Source organism: Xenopus laevis, chromosome 5L, assembly GCF_017654675.1.
Source record: "Xenopus laevis strain J_2021 chromosome 5L, Xenopus_laevis_v10.1, whole genome shotgun sequence".
In the NCBI taxonomy this organism is placed as follows: Eukaryota; Metazoa; Chordata; class Amphibia; order Anura; family Pipidae; genus Xenopus; species Xenopus laevis.
Genome location: NC_054379.1, coordinates 68,142,510 through 68,161,109, shown reverse-complemented (window position 1 = coordinate 68,161,109; position 18,600 = coordinate 68,142,510). Strand labels below are relative to the sequence as shown.

At 37.8% G+C, this 18,600-nt stretch overlaps 1 protein-coding gene across 50 annotated transcripts in view; it reads left to right on the top strand.

Moving 5' to 3' along the window:
• trdn.L (triadin L homeolog) overlaps positions 1–18,600 on the top strand; it is a 374,840-nt gene that overhangs the window by 226,988 nt on the left and 129,252 nt on the right. For 48 of the 50 annotated variants that reach the window (XM_041562894.1, XM_041562885.1, XM_041562883.1 and 45 more), the window contains 5 exons: positions 1,490–1,534; positions 4,805–4,861; positions 15,183–15,242; positions 15,748–15,807; positions 16,111–16,158. In XM_041562894.1, the coding sequence (XP_041418828.1) occupies positions 1,490–1,534; positions 4,805–4,861; positions 15,183–15,242; positions 15,748–15,807; positions 16,111–16,158 (270 nt within the window). The remainder of the gene's footprint in view (positions 1–1,489; positions 1,535–4,804; positions 4,862–15,182; positions 15,243–15,747; positions 15,808–16,110; positions 16,159–18,600) is intronic. The other 2 variants (XM_041562898.1, XM_041562901.1) reach the window with 2 other exon arrangements.

Sequence of the window (18,600 nt, the reverse complement as noted above, 5' to 3'; positions counted from 1 at the left end):
CTTTAGCTCGTTCGGATACAAACTGACCTGGCAGCAGGGTGAACTGGATCTCGCACTGGTTGATGAAACCTCTGCATGGATCGCCGCTGTAGAGGGGAGGCGCCGGAATGCGAGGTTCCGAAGACTGGAGTGGGCTTGCAGGAACGGCCACAGGGACCGGGGCCACAGGTGACAATGCCGACAACTTGTCCAGAATAGCTTCTAGAGCCTGACCGAAGTGGGTCTGCTGGGCTTCGTATGACTGCATGCGGGAAGCCAAACCGCGGATAGCGCCACCGACATCAGGTGGAGCTGGGATCTCCTCCGAAGGGTCCATGGCCCAACTATACTGTAATGGGCCCGAAGGCACAGTAATAGTGTAGACCAAAGAGGAGACCAGACCAGGTTCGAGGTACAAGAGGGTTTATCCAAAGAATCGTCAAAATACAGGCAAATAGGTCAGACCAGGCAGAAGACAAGCAGAATCGGTACACAAGAATCAATATAGAAGATAACACCCAGGAACTCTGTAGCAGGAACCTATAGTTGGGCAAGGACTGGAAGGGGAAGTGAGTTTAAATAGTCCCAGGGTTGGCGCCAAATTTTGACGCTTGCGTCAGACGCAGACGCCAGCGTCCTCACGCTGGCGTCTCGACGCCGGCGCCCGATTCTGACGCCGGCGTCCGTTCCGTTGCCGACGACCAATCCTGGAGTGGGAAACAGGTGAGGTCATAGACTTGTGCCCAGCAGGAGCCATGTGGTGAGGCAGGCAGTCGCCATCTTGGACGCCATCTTGAAGACAAGAGATAGATTCCATTACACATGTTAACTCTTAATAAGAATAGAAAAAATGCTTAGTTTAGAATGTCCTAAGTGTAAGCTGTTGCTAAAGTGATGGGCAGTTCTTCTAGGGTTCCCAAAGCAGTGAACATAGATACAATAGAAAAATATCTATTTTCCGTATCAAAGATTAGAAAGACTTACAGCTATGTGCTAATGATGCCAATATTTTCATAAATATGTGGTCTTGTTAATGACTTATGGGGGCCTTTAGCCCACCCCACCCCCATAAAGTTTCTGCATTTGTGTTACAAATGCTAGTGCAGATTTAGTTTGCAGTCCTTTTGCATTTATATGGACAATATTTGTGAATGCAAATCAACGTGTTCTTTAACCACAATGCATCACTTTTTCCTAGAATACCAGTGCCATTGCAGGTGCCTACTAGTTTGTAGAAAAAGTAGAGCCTGTTTCAGTGAATTCCGTGAATGTGCATAAGATGTGGCATATGCTATTTTCCAAATATTTATGCACCCATTTGCTTGCTATTCATCAGAGCAGGATGATCAGTTCCATTAACACTGCATTTGTATAGCATCAAGGGACACTCAATCTAGCTAATAAATGAGCAGGTATAGCCTAGGTATTAAACAGCTTAAATAGATATTTTTACTTTGTTTTGCTCTATTGCTTTAGCATTGTTTTAACAGTGTAGTAATGTCTTCTACAGAGGCTCCTGTGATAAATGTCACAAAACCAGCAGAAGCAAAGAAAGGTAACTATTGGCTAGTTATACTTTTTAAGAAAATAATTAGTCAATAATATGTTGTTGAATGCTTTTTTAAATTAATTAGGGGCACATTTATTAAACTTCAATGTTATTTTTGATTGAGGTTTTTTAGGGGGAAAACTCGATTTTTGTGGAAAAAAATAGAATTTTTAGAGATTTATCATACCCCAAAGCTGGTAAAAGTCCAAATCTGAAAATACACCAACTTTAACCTGTCAAGGTCATGTAGAAGTCAATGGCAGATGTCCCTGTAGTTGTTTCCAGTTGATCTGAATAATCCAAAAAAATTGTCATTTTGGGTGGTTTTGGCCGATAATCTAAAAAAGTCAAATTTTCAGCAGCAATAACTTGATAAAAATCTGTTCTTGGAGTGAGAATCATACTCTACGGGGCAGATGTAGGGCTGACCTGAAAATTCTAATTTGAATTTTGCATTTTTTTATGGTCAGAAATGTCAAATTCCACTAGGGAATCCAAACATGATTCAAGTTTTTTTAAAAATCCGAATTTCGAGATTTATCAAACTCTGGCCCTTTAAGGATTCAAATTACTATTTAAGTCAATGGGAGAAGTCTAGAGATTAATTTGGAGATGTTTGCATCCTTCCTGACATTCAAGTTTTTTTCCAGAGAAAAAACACTAAGCGAGTTTGATTGAATTCAAAGCAAATTAAATTCGAGTTTTTGGGTCCTTTAAATTAATCCGACTTTTACCAACTAAATTTTTTTTTAATAAATCTCCCCAAGTCAAAATTCGAATTCATTCGAATTTAAGGGAGTTTAAAAAAATCTCACATGAATTCAAAATTCGACCCTTGATAAATGTGCCTCTACAAATTGACGCTCAATTTTGTTGTGATATTTTGCCACTCCGATTTTTTCGAGAAAAATTATTGATAAATGAGTTAAAATCATAGAGGGAGTTTGGTCAGATTTGTTTTCAAAAAATTAAGAGATCAATTGTTTAGTAAATGTGCCTCAAACTTTGTTTTCAAAGTTTATGTGTCACTTAGACAATCTGAAAACTGGGCTGTCCGGGTGAAAACTGGACAAGCATCAACCCTTCTTGTACCATTTAACCACTTAAGGTCTGTTAATTTGATGAGAGAGCCTTCTTAAAGTGTGCTGCCCTAAGTCATAATGTGCAGCAATGTATTGGCAATGTAGGGCTGTAGGGTTTTGCTTGATTGTGCACTAAATACTCCTGCTTTCTGCCTCCATTTCCCAAAATCACATGACTATTTAGGCAGCGTGACAAAAAAAAATTAAAATAGTCTTTCCCTTCTCCACAATCCCTGAAGCATAGTTGTAGGGAGTGGGAGACGGAAGAGAGGTAGGTGAGCCTGAATCACATATAGTAAGTAAATTTGTATTGTAATTAAAAAGGCTAATGTATAGAATTGTGATTAGGTGTGTTCTAGCCTGACCTTTCACATAAAAGTTCAAAATATGTTAGAGCTGGTCAGCAGGCACTCAATGAGCAATCCATCAAGAGGCAGAGAAGTAAAATCAATGCTGATTTATTCAGTACCCATTACAGATACAGCTTTACATGTTTTATGTTTACAACTCCTAGTAGCAGATTTATCAAAGTGTACCATTAGAGCTCACCACAAAAATAAACTCACTTTCCATTCAGTCCAATAAGATTTTTAAAATGGTATTTATCAATGGGTGAAAGTTAGTCACCATTTGATGAATACGATTCTAGAAATTACATAGGAATGAATAGAAAGTGGGTGAATTTTTCTGTCACCATTTGATAAATAAGATTCTAAACAATTACATAGGAATGAAAACAAAGTTGGTGAATTTTTCTGTGGTGAGCTGTAATCTCACATTTTGATAAATCTGCCCCTTAGTCATAAGGGCAAATTTACTAAGAGGCAAATATTTGGATTAGCAGGCAGCACAACACTTCGGTAGGCGAAAATTCACTCATACTACGCTAATTCACTAACATGCGAGATTGCGTCCAGGGCGCAGAACACTGACGAAGTTGCGCTATCGTTAATTCAGCAAGCAGAGCGAAGTTGCGCTATTGTTGGCTAATTTGCATATGGCGGGAAGTTAAAGTTGAATGGACGTATATGTTTCAGCAAATACATTACATTACACATGCCCAAGGAAGCTTAATAAAAGAAAATAGAGTTGTTATATAATGCCCTACACATGAGCCCAGTGTATAGTTTATCTGCCATGTGTTAGAAAATGTAGGGGGGAAGCCGGTTACCCCCAAAAAAATTACGCTCTTTTGCAGCCTATCACCCTAACAAAAGGAAAAGATGCCAGCATTTTTTGGAACTTAGAAAATTTTTCAACTAAATTTTTAGGAAGTCCTATCTATTCTATTACACTTCGCCTGGTCTGAGGTGGCGAAGGCAAGTCTGGTGCAAGAGGTAACGTTCAGTAAAATCTGAATCTTAGTGAATTTGTGCAGTTACGTCCCTTTGCCAGAGCGCAACTTTGCCTGTCGATTGAGTGTGAATGAGTGCCAGCGTCATTCTCTTTCGCTAGCGAAGTTACGCCTGCGCCCGTTAGTAAATCATTGAAGTACCGAAATTGCGTCATGCTGGCAAATTTACGCCAGCGTTAGTCACTTCGCCCTTTAGTAAATTTGCCCCATAGGCTTTAACTATGTAAACTCTACATAGTGCAGCACTGCATATCCTTGCAATGCTTTATAATAAAGTTATACATACCTACATACATAAATACATACATACATACAAGCTACATCTAGCAAATTCAAAGTGCAGATTGAGTCAACTCTGGTATGTAGGTTCAAAATAGTGTTTGCAAACTATCCACAGGGTGCAAGTCTGGTGCACCTATTGACACAAACCACTGTGGGAAGCATGAACCTACCAGATACTACCAGGTCTAGGGTGGGGTTGTTTCAGGGATCCCCAGCATCAGGTACAGTTGAACATCATTTATCACAAGAGATGGCATGGAAGCAACCATTTGGAAAGTGCACACTTGCATATTCGTTTTAGTTCTTTTTAGCAAGTACCTAAGTGCATAATTATGCTCCATCCATTGTGTCTGTTTTAATATAACTTGCAGAAAACTAATCATTTTATATCAAATTAAATACCACCACAAAAACACAATAGCTTGTCAATGTTGGGAAAGTTATTTTTACCACAATATTTTTCTATGCATATGTTAAAGTAATAAAAATACATAGTTGTGTGTATATCGTGTGAAAGAAGATGTTTACATGTATAAATACCACTATCTTCAATTTTAGAAATACAAATAGATATGCCTGTGCAAATACTTGAAGAACCAAAGGAAATAAAAAAAGGTATCTTTTAAAAAGTGAACTTTATATGCATAGTGAAAAATATACAGAGCACTATATCTTGGTGGAAGATACTATGGAGGATGTTTTTAAAACTTTGTAAAATGATTATATTAGGAAAATGTTGTACGGCCAGTGAAAATAAATGGTGTATTTATAACATTTTATATTTCTGCTGTTGGATAATGACTCCACTGTTCATGATTACATAAATCATTCATTAAAATTAACTTCATAAGAAAGGTTTGCAATGCTTTTACAAAACATTTTTTACATAGAGCCATCATATGCATTCACTTAAAATTAATAAACATCTTCAAAAATATACCCGATTTTACACCTCAATGCCTGCTGTATCTACAATAATGTATGGCATATTTGTGTGGCTATTTTATTAGACATTTTGATAAATAGGTTTGTATGAATGCATGTCAGAAAAGACACAAGATAAATTTAAATATACTGATTCAGAATATATAGTTACATAGTTAAGTTGCGTTTAAAGAATACCAAAGTCCATCAAGATCAACCCCTCCAAATGAAACCCAATATCCATACATCCACACAATCCAACCCTACCTCCATACACTCACATAAACTACATATACAATTATCTATACTAATTCTAGATTTTAGTATTATACTTCCTTGGATATTATGTTTTTCCAAGACAACATTCAAACCCCTCTTAAAGGCATTAAAGGAGAATGAAACCCTAAAAATCAATATGGCTAAAAATGCCATGTTTTATATCCTGAATTTATTGCACCAGCCTAAAGTTTCAGCTTCTCAATAGCAGCAATGATCCAGGACTTCAAACCCGCCACAGGGGGTCACAATCTTGGAAAGTGTCTGCGACACTCATATGCTCAGTGGGCTCTGAGCAGCTGAGAAGCTAAGCTTAGGGGTTGTTGAAAATTATCAAGCAGAAAATAAGGTTAGTATGTAATATAAGCTGATGCTACAGTGCTGAGTATTAAATTCTCATTCTCTCGCTGCTCTGGTTTCTGTTCTGCCATGTAGTAATTATCCATATAATTTACTAATCATATACGGTGACGGTTATATTCTATGTGTACTGTACATTTTGAGTTGGTCCCTTAGCTCAGTAACTGACAGCAGCACAGAGCATGTGCAGTGAAGCTCATTTCTATCCTCCTTGAGGACTGAAGCCCAAAACTACACTGCAAGGCCTTACCAGGGGCCTATGCAGCGGCAGCATTATGTTTCATCACTTGAGATAATGCTCTTTGTTATGCAAGACAGTATTTTATTTGCTTTAGTAGCCACAGAATGACACTGCTTGGAATTAGACAATTTGTAATCTATTGAAATCACCAGATCCTTTTCAATTAAAGAAACCTCCAACACATTGCCACATTTTTTACTCTAATAAATTTGAATGTGCTGACAACTTGAATTGGAGGTTATTTATGAAAAAACTTGAATGTCTAATATTTATTAGAAAAGTCCCGACCCAAAAATTTGAATTTGAATCAAATTTGACCACATCCAGATCATTAATAAACAAGTTGAAAAGAAAAGGACCAAGTACAGACACCTGCGGTACTCCACTAACAACACTGGTCCAATTGGAAAATGTTCCATTTACCACCACTCTTTGTAGTCTATCTTTCATTACGTTCTCTGTACAAAGTATAGTACAAATCTTTGTTCCAGGCCAATATTCATTAATTTAACCAGAAAACTTCTGTGTGGTACTGTATCAAATGCTTCACATAGTCTAAGTAGATTATATCCATTACCATCCCAGAGTTGAAGTTCCTGCTCAATGTCTCATAAAAGGCAATTACATTAGTTTCACAAGATCTATTATCCATAAAACCATACTTGCACAAACTCATAGGGGCACATTTACTTAGCTCGAGTGAATGAATAGAAAAAAAAATACTTTGAATTTCAAACTTTTTTTGGCTACTTTGACCTTCGACTACGACTTCGACTTCGAATCGAACGATTCAAACTAAAAATCGTTCGACTATTCGACTATTCGATAGTCGAAGTACTGTCTCTTTAAAAAAAACTTCGACCCCCTACTTCGCCACCTAAAACCTACCGAGCATCAATGTTAGCCTATGGGGAAGGTCCCCATCGGCTTTCTAACAAATTGCTGATCGAAGGAAAATCGTTCGATCGATGGATTAAAATCCTTCAGATCATTCGATTCTAAGGATTTAATCGTTTGATCGAACAATTTTTCCTTCGATCGTTCGATCGCAGGAAATAAGGTAAATCCTTCAACTTCGATATTCTTCGACGGTCGAATATCGAGGGTTAATTAACCCGAACGATTTAATCGAACGATTTTTCCTTCGATCGTTCGATCGCAGGAAATAAGGTAAATCCTTCAACTTCGATATTCTTCGACGGTCGAATATCGAGGGTTAATTAACCCTCGATATTCGACCATTAGTAAATGTGCCCCATAGTATCATTACTTGCAATAAAGTCAAGTATCTAATCCCTTAATACCCCTTTGAAAAGCTTTCCTACCACTGACGTCAGAATAACCGGTCTATAGTTTTGAAGCTAAGAACAGGATCCCTTTGTGGATAGTGGTACCATATTAGCAATTCACCAATCTCTTGCAATGCAAGACCTCAATGAATCATGAAATATTCAGTAAAGAGCATTGATGGGCAAATTTCTCTCATATCGCTTCTCTGAAAAACAAAAAATTTGCTGAAAAATCTTGAAAAATCAAAATTGACGCCACATCCAATTTTGGACGTGCGTCTGAAAAGTCGATTGCGTCAATTTTGATGCTGCGTTAAAGTCAATGGGCGTCCGAATAGTGGTGACGCGCGGCGACTTTGACGTGAGCGACTTTGCGGATGCCCGTCCAAATTTTGACTGGCAAGTTTTTGCGGGAGGTTCGTGGAATTTATTCACCGGAAGTGAAATGTGGAAATTCGCCGCAAATTCGTAACAGGTGAATTTATTTGCCCATCACTAGTTAAGAGGTTTGGCAATCACAGCACTAAGCTCATTTAGTACCCTGTGATGAATACCATCGGGTTCCAGATATTTGTTTGTCTTCACATTTTCTAGTCTCTTTTGAATTTTCTCTTGCATGAGCCATGCATCATTAGCAAATAGATTTGGTTCTATTAAGAAGTAAATCTTCATTAGCTGGGTCCTCATTTGGTTAGACAAACAAAAAATAACAGCTCAGAATCCCTGATTTTTCTTTGTTCTGATGGTATTTTTTGTAGTACCATTTTGACCTCGTGTAAGACAAAACTCAGTAAAGGAAAACCTTTAGAAATAGTCAGGCAATTTATTCATACATAATACAACATAACAGTTTTGTCTGGGTAAGCTGTTGGAGTAACACACAGAATGTCAGCCAAGGACTTACCAAAGACACACCTCTTGGTCCAGGCATTATATAGCTTTCAGAAGGCTTTTACAATAAGTGTGACAAGGGTTTCACGGAAATACCATACATAGTCTGTCTCCTCCTTGTACAATTAATGTCTAAATGATTTACTTAGTCTTACATGTTATCAAAGGAATGTTGTAACATACTGTGCCTAGCTCCAACGGTCCACAGCCTCGCAATCAGCTATCGGCTAACCAAGGCCATTGTGGTATTTCAAGTAATTTGAGCAGCACTTCAGCAGTAAAGGGCCCCAACAGACAGACTGGCGTTATGCTGACACTCTGGAATTTAAGTAACAGAGTGATGATCTTTTGTTTGTATGGCCTAGTATAAGCTATATGAGTGACCATTGTCCACAGTAGACCATTAGTCCATCCTGCCTTGGGCCATATAGCGTTATGGCGTCATAGAGGGTGGGGGTGACAACTATCAACCCTCTGACACTAGCCATTCGTCCGTCATAGGAATTGGACCGTTCCAGATATTTTTACATTACCTCTCTTGAAACATTAAATATGTTTCATATTAGTAATTACAGGCACAGTAAGAGTGCTGAGAGGACCCCCAGGAACAAGGGAGGTCTATTATAAATGGGACAGTGGTGTGCACTACTGTGAGTTACAGTTCAACTGTCGTGGCAGCACCAATACAGAAGTGCAGCTGAAAAGCTGAAATGAATGAAAACAAAGAAAACAGGAAGCTAGGGGGCTAGAAGTATTTCCTGTTTTTGAGGAACTAACGTGACTAGGAACCGCTGGAACCACACAATGAAGCAAGAGCTGTCTGAATATAACATGTAGCCTAAGATTTAAGCAAATATATGATTATAGTGAAGTTAGGTTTCAAAATAAAGCATTACAGAGAGATAATAAAAGGAAATCATTGCATAGAGATAATGAGACATAGTAATAATCATCCTGAGTAAGATAAAAATGTAAAAATGAAGATTAGTAAAAATGAAAAATACTAAAATGAAGCTAAAAATGAAAAATACTGAAATGAGGCTAAAAATGCTAAATTCAAACTTTTTTTTTTTCTCTATTATCTAACTTAACCCTTCTGCTATCAACTTTTCTTGTTCCTCTCTTTGCTTTCTAGCTTCCTTTGATTCTTAGGCACTTTGACTTTCTAGGGCACATACTTGACCTTTTACCTCTTTTGCTGCCTCTCTCTTTCTCATAGCTATGACGGGAAAACAACTCATCATAGAGTGGGGAGGCTGACGGCTCTATGTATGCCTTATGAGTTAATCTGTGTGTTTTTAGTCAGACGCACTTCTGCAGCGTCCCCCGTCGCCCCCCTTTTCTCTACTTTGTATTGTACGGGTGGGGTAGAGCTTAGCTGTGGGGCTGGGGACAGCCTGCTTGTCTGTATCTGAGCTATAACTTTCAGAGAACTTATCTCTGAGCTGTTTTTTTCTTGTCAAACCTCCCCCATAAGGCTGCGAAAAGTTTTATCTTATAGATGTAAATCAAATGTGAGCAGAAGTTGGAAGGTACTTATAGCACAAATTCTAACAGAGAAATATAGACCAAGTATTAATGCTAGGATGACATGGATAGACTTAATGAAACTTCCAATAGAGTTGTTTAACCAGCTATAAAATTTTACCTAATCATTTGGAATAACTGAGCTGTTCTATAAAAACATTACACTTATTGTTGCAGCTCTAAAACTTTGACTATATGACATTCAGCAAACATTTCAGAAAGAATATCAGTACAACCTTCTTTTTCCTATCAAAACACATGATAATCTAAAATCATACTATTTTGGTCAGCTACTCTATTTTTTTTTTTTTATAGATTTAACATTATGGGCGGGACTAGTCCTGGAATCGAGACTCTACTCAATTCTAACATTAGCACATGACAGAGTTCTATTATTATGGGGTTTATCATTTTTTTTTCTACGTCAGTGCTGTTTACACACAACCGGCTACATATAGAGCTGAGGACCTGGGGCAATAATACAATAATAAGTAATTACAGGAAACTTCCCTTCTAAAACCTTTTTTAAACAGATACAATTTTACCTTTGTTGTTTTCATAACTAATTTAAAACTAAACATATAGAGAAAATGTTACATTATCACATTCCCATTGTTCTTATAAATTGCACACAATTTAACTATATCACATTCAATACTGTATGGGTTGAAAACTTAAAATTAACCCGTTAACCCATATGAAGAAATATTCAACAGTCACTTGTATTCAGTCAATGCAGCAGTCTCTGTACAGTTCTTAAGAGTTCATAATCAGTCCATGGATTCGATATTAGGATATGCAATAGATGTAAAGGCATCACAGATATGAATGGCAAACTTTAAAATGACTCTTTGTATGTATGCAGAGTTTCTTTCAATGAGTGGTGGGATCAATGATAGTTGTTCTATTTGGAATGGATTGGAATAATCTCAACAGCTACTGATGGAATTTTGCTCAGATCACCAACCTGGAAACAAAGAGACAATGTGACAATATCTGGTGTTCTACTGACTTATCTAATGTACTAGCTAAAGAACTCTAATGAAACTACTGTATGAACTGTCAGTAATGAGAAGTGGTTGTACATTTATGATATGAGTGAAGGACGTTTGTTTTCTTGTGGTTAATTCAAATGGAAAGAGTCCACAACACCTGATAGGATTGTTGCGGATAATTGACAGGACAGCTGGGAATAAATCCAACCAAATGCTGCCAGTAATTGTGTTGTTGGAAGTGGGATGGTACAAAGACACAACTCCACTTAATATCAGTGTAATTTGCAAATTTGTAACAGAATCGAAAATTTAATTATGTAAACTATCAAATACAACCTGTACTTTTTCCTTCTTATAACAAAATAATATTGATTAATCATAACCAGGAAAAACATTTAACAAGTTCTCTATTGTACCTTTATATATTTATATATATTTTTATATTTTTAGCCTAAATGAGAATGACATAGACCCATTTTAGTAGCATCATTTATTTTTTTCAAATTTGGTAGTGAAATTACTGGTTATCAGACAAAATCAACAATACATTTAAGTCACTTCTGCATTTTCTTACACTTGCAGACGTGTGATGCAAGATACACAAGTGCAAAGATTACGGGAGAAGTTTTCTGTAGCAGCGGCACAAGCACATAAGCTGCATTTTTATTAACTGAAACTTATTTAATTAGAAAAAATAGTAACAACAACATAACCCACAATATAATACTCCTCTCTTGTTGTACTGCAAATGCAGTACAATAATATGAAATAATAGATTCACATCTGTCTAGAGAATAATGAACCTGTACCAATGAGTGAATCGGGTATGGATCCAAACTGCATCAAGTTTACCTTCATGTTGGTGAAAAAGATCCAGATGCAGGAGAGACAAAAAAATACAGATGAGTATAAAACAGTAAAGTTAAAAATATTTGCTGTGGTTAAAAGTTCCTGAGCCAGCTGCCTGACAAAAAAGGAAGCTACAAAACAGTGAGAGAAGTTAAGCATCTGAAACATTGTGCAACGGAGGATTCTGGGAAGTGTAGTTTTTATGACAGTACCAGCAAATAGAATCCTTCTTGTTATTAATTGGACTATGAACTAGATTTCCTCTTAGAGGGTGCTGTAAGTCTAATGCACCGTTAAGTACTTCAGTGTGAAACAACTGACCATGATTTATTTGGTCGTCAGGACATTTGTCTTCAGAAGATTCAGGGGAAGTACTACTGTTAATAAGCTTAAAACATTCTGAACCATTAGCTCAATAAGAATCTTCATTACTGGGGGCTGCACCGTCTGTGAAACAAAAAGTTCTGAGACTGTGTAACCCTGTATCACTCTAAAATTGCCAATAGGCACATTCAAAATAGCATTTAATTGCTCCTTAGTATCCATATAAAGGACTGGATCTAAGTTTGCTGAGCAAGGAGCAGAGAATAGGTGTAATGTCTCAGCTGAAGCATATGTGAGAAATATCACTTTCTATTGGTTGGCAAAAGCCTGCTAAATCTAATGGCATGCAATTTGTATAGTAAAATATTTACTCTTTCACATATCCTTTATCTGTCACAGTAGAATTTCAAGTTATAAGGGAAGAAAACTATCGCCTTCTGGCCAGGAAAACGCAGTCTTGTCCCCTCCACTGTGACACTTAACAAAGGCTTTGAAACTTAAAATGTTTTGGGCACTCAACTAGCATATCTAGGAGGATTGTTAGATATTCTAAACTGATGGAACATGTTTTTTTTCTTTCAGATCACAAGTAAAACATAATACACTTAGAAAAGAGTTATCAATCTGACACATAAAGATAAAAAAGAGAAATAAGGTTTGTTTGAGACAAAAAACTTCAACAGAGAACATTTAAAGAGACAACACTAATATTTCTGTTAAAATAGAAAGACAAGTGGAGTGAATTAAACTTATTCACGAGTAACCCATTCACAAACAGAAATACACAAGAGAACTAATGTTACTATGAGAATAATAACAAAGAAGACAATGTTAGGATAAGATATGAATAGTGACATGATAGTCTAAGACAAAATGACAATATTTTAATGACAGACACATAGAACAAATATTATATTACAAGAGGTACCTATGAAAACATATAAACATTAAAGAGAACCAAAAACAGTAAGGTAAACATATTCATTACAGACACATCAAAGTCATATAACCGTCAAGTCAAGTCAAGTCCTTTTCTTTGTAACATACACACAAGTATTACATTCTAAATATGCTCTAACAGACCTGTAGGATGCAAAAAAGCTTAGCAGCAAGCAATTAACATTGGTTTATAAAACAAACAGGGCAAACAAACAGACATATAAACTGGAGTCACCTGCAGGAAAAAATGATGTTATACTTTTCTCTGTAATTTAGAACAGGCTTACAATTGAGTGGAAAGGGAGAAAATAGGTTTGAAGTTGCAGACAACACCTAAATGTGTGTATGACTCTCGTTTTTCATCTGACAATTCAAACGGACAGGAAAGTGATTCACACTTCACACTCTAAAGAATTTCCTTCAGAAAACCTAGTTTTCCGTATTTCTGGCCTGCTAGGTCGCCCCATAAACAGGAACCGCAGAAAAACTCCTAAACAGCAAGCAGACTCTGAGATAGAGCCACAAATTCTCTCACACACCATCACACATATGACAGTTACACTAAAGTTATTCACACACTCAGCTAGGCAAACATTCAACATTGATGGATCCTTTTGCATTCATCAAACAACATACAGTACACGTGTAATTTCTATTTCAAGATGTTTTAGACTACACTTCATGATAAGGAATAAGAGACATACAAAATACAAAAACAGGAAGGAAACTGCGGATTCCTATCATGAATGGCAGATAATTTCAGCTGATTAACACAACAATTAACAAAACAAGAGGCAAAAAGAAGAAGTTAGAAAAACATATATACCCCACCCAGGGGGGTACTTACGCGCGTGTATCAATCATCCGTTAAAGTAAAGCTTCACGGGGAAACCGTCCTGGAAAAGAAAATATCCACGGGTACACTACAAACATCCGAGAACAAAGCTCCTCGGGTACACTCCAGTAGCCTCCATTGCCTGAAAAAAATTTGACTGGAAAAAACTGGATCACAGTCGGCGGGTCACCATATGATGGTATTTTTTGTAGTACCATTTTGACCTCGTGTAAGACAAAACTCAGTAAAGGAAAACCTTTAGAAATAGTCAGGCAATTTATTCATACATAATACAACATAACAGTTTTGTCTGGGTAAGCTGTTGGAGTAACACACAGAATATCAGCCAAGGACTTACCAAAGACACACCTCTTGGTCCAGGCATTATATAGCTTTCAGAAGGCTTTTACAATAAGTGTGACAAGGGTTTCACGGAAATACCATACATAGTCTGTCTCCTCCTTGTACAATTAATGTCTAAATGATTTACTTAGTCTTACATGTTATCAAAGGAATGTTGTAACATACTGTGCCTAGCTCCAACGGTCCACAGCCTCGCAATCAGCTATCGGCTAACCAAGGCCATTGTGGTATTTCAAGTAATTTGAGCAGCACTTCAGCAGTAAAGGGCCCCAACAGACAGACTGGCGTTATGCTGACACTCTGGAATTTAAGTAACAGAGTGATGATCTTTTGTTTGTATGGCCTAGTATAAGCTATATGAGTGACCATTGTCCACAGTAGACCATTAGTCCATCCTGCCTTGGGCCATATAGCGTTATGGCGTCATAGAGGGTGGGGGGTGACAACTATCAACCCTCTGACACTAGCCATTCGTCCGTCATAGGAATTGGACCGTTCCAGATATTTTTACAGTTCTCATCAACCAGCTGATCTCCCTCTGATATTGCGTTGAAGTTTTTTAAAGAGACAGTACTTCGATTTTCGAATGGTTGAATATTTGAAGTTTTTCCAATTTGAATCAAAGTCGAATTTGGCCTATTCGATGGTCGAAGTACCCAAAAAATTACTTCGAAATTCTTTTGAATTCGAAAATTCACTTCAACCCTTTGTAAATGGGCCCCTAAGTGTCCCATCCATTCCTGCTTAATTTAATTACTATTTACAATATTTTGGATTCCTTTTACTCCTTGCTGCAATACCCTTTTCCATCTCCATTTTAGCTTGTTTTTATGCATGATCTATTGGCTTCCTTGGACCTGATAAATGTTGCAGCTGTCTCAGCTAACTTGAATGCCTTAAAAGCACGTCTTTTTTTTTTACCAACCTCAACACAAACACTTTTATCAAACGACAAAGGTTTTGCATTACGATGATATTCCTTTCTTACAAAACTTTTCTTGTACTATTACCATATATCTATATATAACAGGAACAGGATAAAAAAGCAAAACGTTTGTAATTTACTGTACATACAGTAGATAAACTTTAAATTAACTACTAACATCAGTATTATTAATCATAGAAATACCAGTGAAAATACCAGTGGAGAAACCTGAAGAACAACCAAAAGAAATAAAAGAAGGTATATTTTTACAATACAATACAATATAATAAACGTGGCTAGTGATGGGCGAATTTGCACCGTTTTGGTTCACCGAAAAATTAGCGAATTTTACGTTTTTGACGCCGGCGAATTTTTGCCGCAAATTTTCCCGGGCGTTTTGCGAATTTATTCGCTGGCGGCGAATCGCGCAAATTCGCCGCGAATTCGCGCCTGCCGAATAAATTCGCCCATCACTAAACGTGGCATTTGATGTAATAGTTAGCAGTGTAGCTTTGCTGGGTTTGTATGTGCTACTGTATGTATTAGCTGGGTCCACATTTGTTTAGACAGACAGAAAATAACAGTTCAGAATCCCTGTTTTTTCTTTGTTTTCATCCACCAGATGACCCCACTCTGATATTAAGGGTCCCACCCTATCTATATATATCAGGAACAGGAGAAAAAATCAAAACCTTTGTAATTTACTGTACGTACAGTAGATGAACTTTGAATTAACTACTAACATCAATATTATTAATCGTAGAAATACCAGTGGAAATTCCAGTGGAGAAACATGAAGAACAACCAAAAGAAATAAAAGAAGGTATATTTTTACAATACAATATAATATAATAAATGTGGCATTTGATGCAGTAGTTAGCAGTGTAGCTTTGCTGGGTTTGTATTTGCTATGTATTAGCTGGGTCCATATTTGTTTAGACAGATGGAAAATAACAGTTCAGAAACCCTGTTTTTTCTTTGTTTTCATCCACCAGGTGACCCCCCTCTGATATTAAGGGTCCCGCCCTATCTATATATATCAGGAACAGGAAAAAAAGAAAAACATTTGTAATTTACAGTATATAAACTTTAAATTAACTAATAACATCAATGTTATTAATCATAGAAATACCAGTGGAGAAACCTGAAGAACAACCAAAAGAAATAAAAGAAGGTACATTTTTACAATAAAATACATTATAATAACTGTGGCATTTCATGCAATAGTTAGCAGTGTTGCTGTGGTGGGTTTGTATTTGCTATGTTGATTCTACATTTGTAGAAAGGAATGGCTACTGTATTTTTGGGGGAATTTATTAATAGAACCATGGCAGAAGGGTGGTTTGGTGTGTAGCCTTCTGCCTTTCAGCACTTGTTAAACATGATTTCAGTGTATAGGGCCAATGCTCAATATACATTTTGCCCATTGGTTTAATTACAAAAACAACTTTTTAGTATTTCTTAAGCTAAACATTAGACATTAAACAACTGTTTGGAAAGATTGCCAGTGCACAGATAATTCCCTGCATAGTGTACTTTATATTTATCTGTAGGCAAACCAATGGGTTTGTTTATACAGAGCACATTACCTCTCTTTAAACTAACAGTTAAATAATGCTTGATTGTTAAAGGCATGGAGTAGAGGCAATACCAAGAACCTTATACTTACCGAACACTTACCAACCTATCAATGGCCTTAACCACCACAAAGCCTATTCCTTCCCCATAAACAAAATGACATAAGACTTTGTTGGATAAAAATGGCCGCAGCTTCTTTATAAATTTTTTAAGCTCAAAACATTTTCACTGTCGATAAGCCATTATTAACCATTTCGACTCCATCATTGTATTATAACATACATAACATTCATAACATTCCATCAATTTGTTAACCCCAATAATGTCCCCCACAGAACCACTGCCACCACTATGGGGAAAAGCTCCAAGAAGGCTAAGTTCCTAGTCAAACCGTCCCTTCTCCAACTGTTTGGCCAAGACTCCATGCTCCATCGCCCTCCAAAGAAAGCTCTGTAACCAACAGAACCTGCCGCATCAGTATATACTGTAGCTCCAGCTGACCATTGTCAGCAGCTTCTTTTGGCCAGCAGAATTGGCCATTGTAAGTACTGAGAAAAACCTCCCAGATCTCTAAATCCTCTTTCACGGTCTTACTCAATCGAATAAAATGGTATGGGAACTTTACTCCTGCCGTTGCCATCGCCAGGCGCCTGGAAAAAAACTCTCCCCATGGGCATGATTCTACATGCAAAATTTAGTTTGCCTAACAATGATTGCACCTTTCGGAGCTGCATCTTTTTTTTTGACCCTGCCCCTTCCACCATCAGTTTTTCTTGGGGCAAATTACATACCATCTCCACTGTGTCAATTCCTGTACCAAGGAACTTAATGGTGGATCTCTGACTCTCCGTCTTATCCGGTGCTAAAGGGACCCCAAAACTCCTGGCTATGCTTTCCATTGTACTCAACAGGAAAGCGCACTGAGGGGACTCCCGTGGGCCTATGAATAGGAAATCATCCAAATAATGAATAACTGCCTGTGACCTAGTTTCTTCCTTCACAAGCCATTCCAGAAACGTGCTAAATTCCTCAAAATAGGAACAGGAAATGGAACAGCCCATAGGCAGGCATTTGTCCACAAACACTTGACCGTCCCAATAACATCCCAATAGGTGGTATTATTCGGGGTGAACTGGTAATAATCTAAAAGTAGACTCTATGTCCATCTTTGCCATAAGCGCTCCCTGACCCACTTCTCTTACTAATTCAATTGCTTTGTCAAAAGAGGTATAGGTCTTTATCAATTTCATCATTCACCGATTCCCCTTTTGGGTGCGAGAGATGATGGATCATGCAAAATTTTCCCTTATCCTTTCTTGGGACAACTCCTAAAGGGGAAATTATTAAATTGGCAAGTGGTGGGTCCTGGAAAGGGCCCGCCATCTATCCCAGCTGAACTTCCTTTGTGAGCTTTTCTTTTACCACCGGGGGGGGGGGGGGGGTACGCATATGCTGACTTCAAATTTTGCGTACTAAATGCTGGACTTTTTCCTTCTGCAGGGATTCGGAATCCCTCCAAAAAGCCTCACTCCAAAAGTTTAGCCACTCGCCTGTCTCTATATAGCCTTAGAAAAGGTTGCATCGCGGCCACCCTCTCGGCAATGTGTCCTTTACCCGCAAGGTCTAATGCCCTACTGCCAACTCTGCCCTTTTTGAAGCATTTTCTGACTGGGTGTTGGCCCCCACATCCCAAGCACTCGTGGCAGAACCTACAGTTCTCTGACCACTTGCAATTTCCTTCATTCAAGTGAAAGCAATACCCCTTTCGTGGTCCTACTGGGGGGGTGGGGAGAGTACCCGTTGACCCAGCTCCTCCTGGAAAGGGGTTACTGTTGGGCCTATTAGGGCACATGAGTTTAAGCCAAAGGCACACGTCCCTGTTGTCCCACTGGATAGCTGGGCATACTGCTTTTTTCTGCCTGAACTGCTCATCATATACCTCAACCAGGCGTTCCCCCCTAAAACCTGATGGGCTTCAAAAATGCTATCCAGATAACAGAATAAACCTTGGCAGCTCTGCGAGGACTTTTCCCCAACC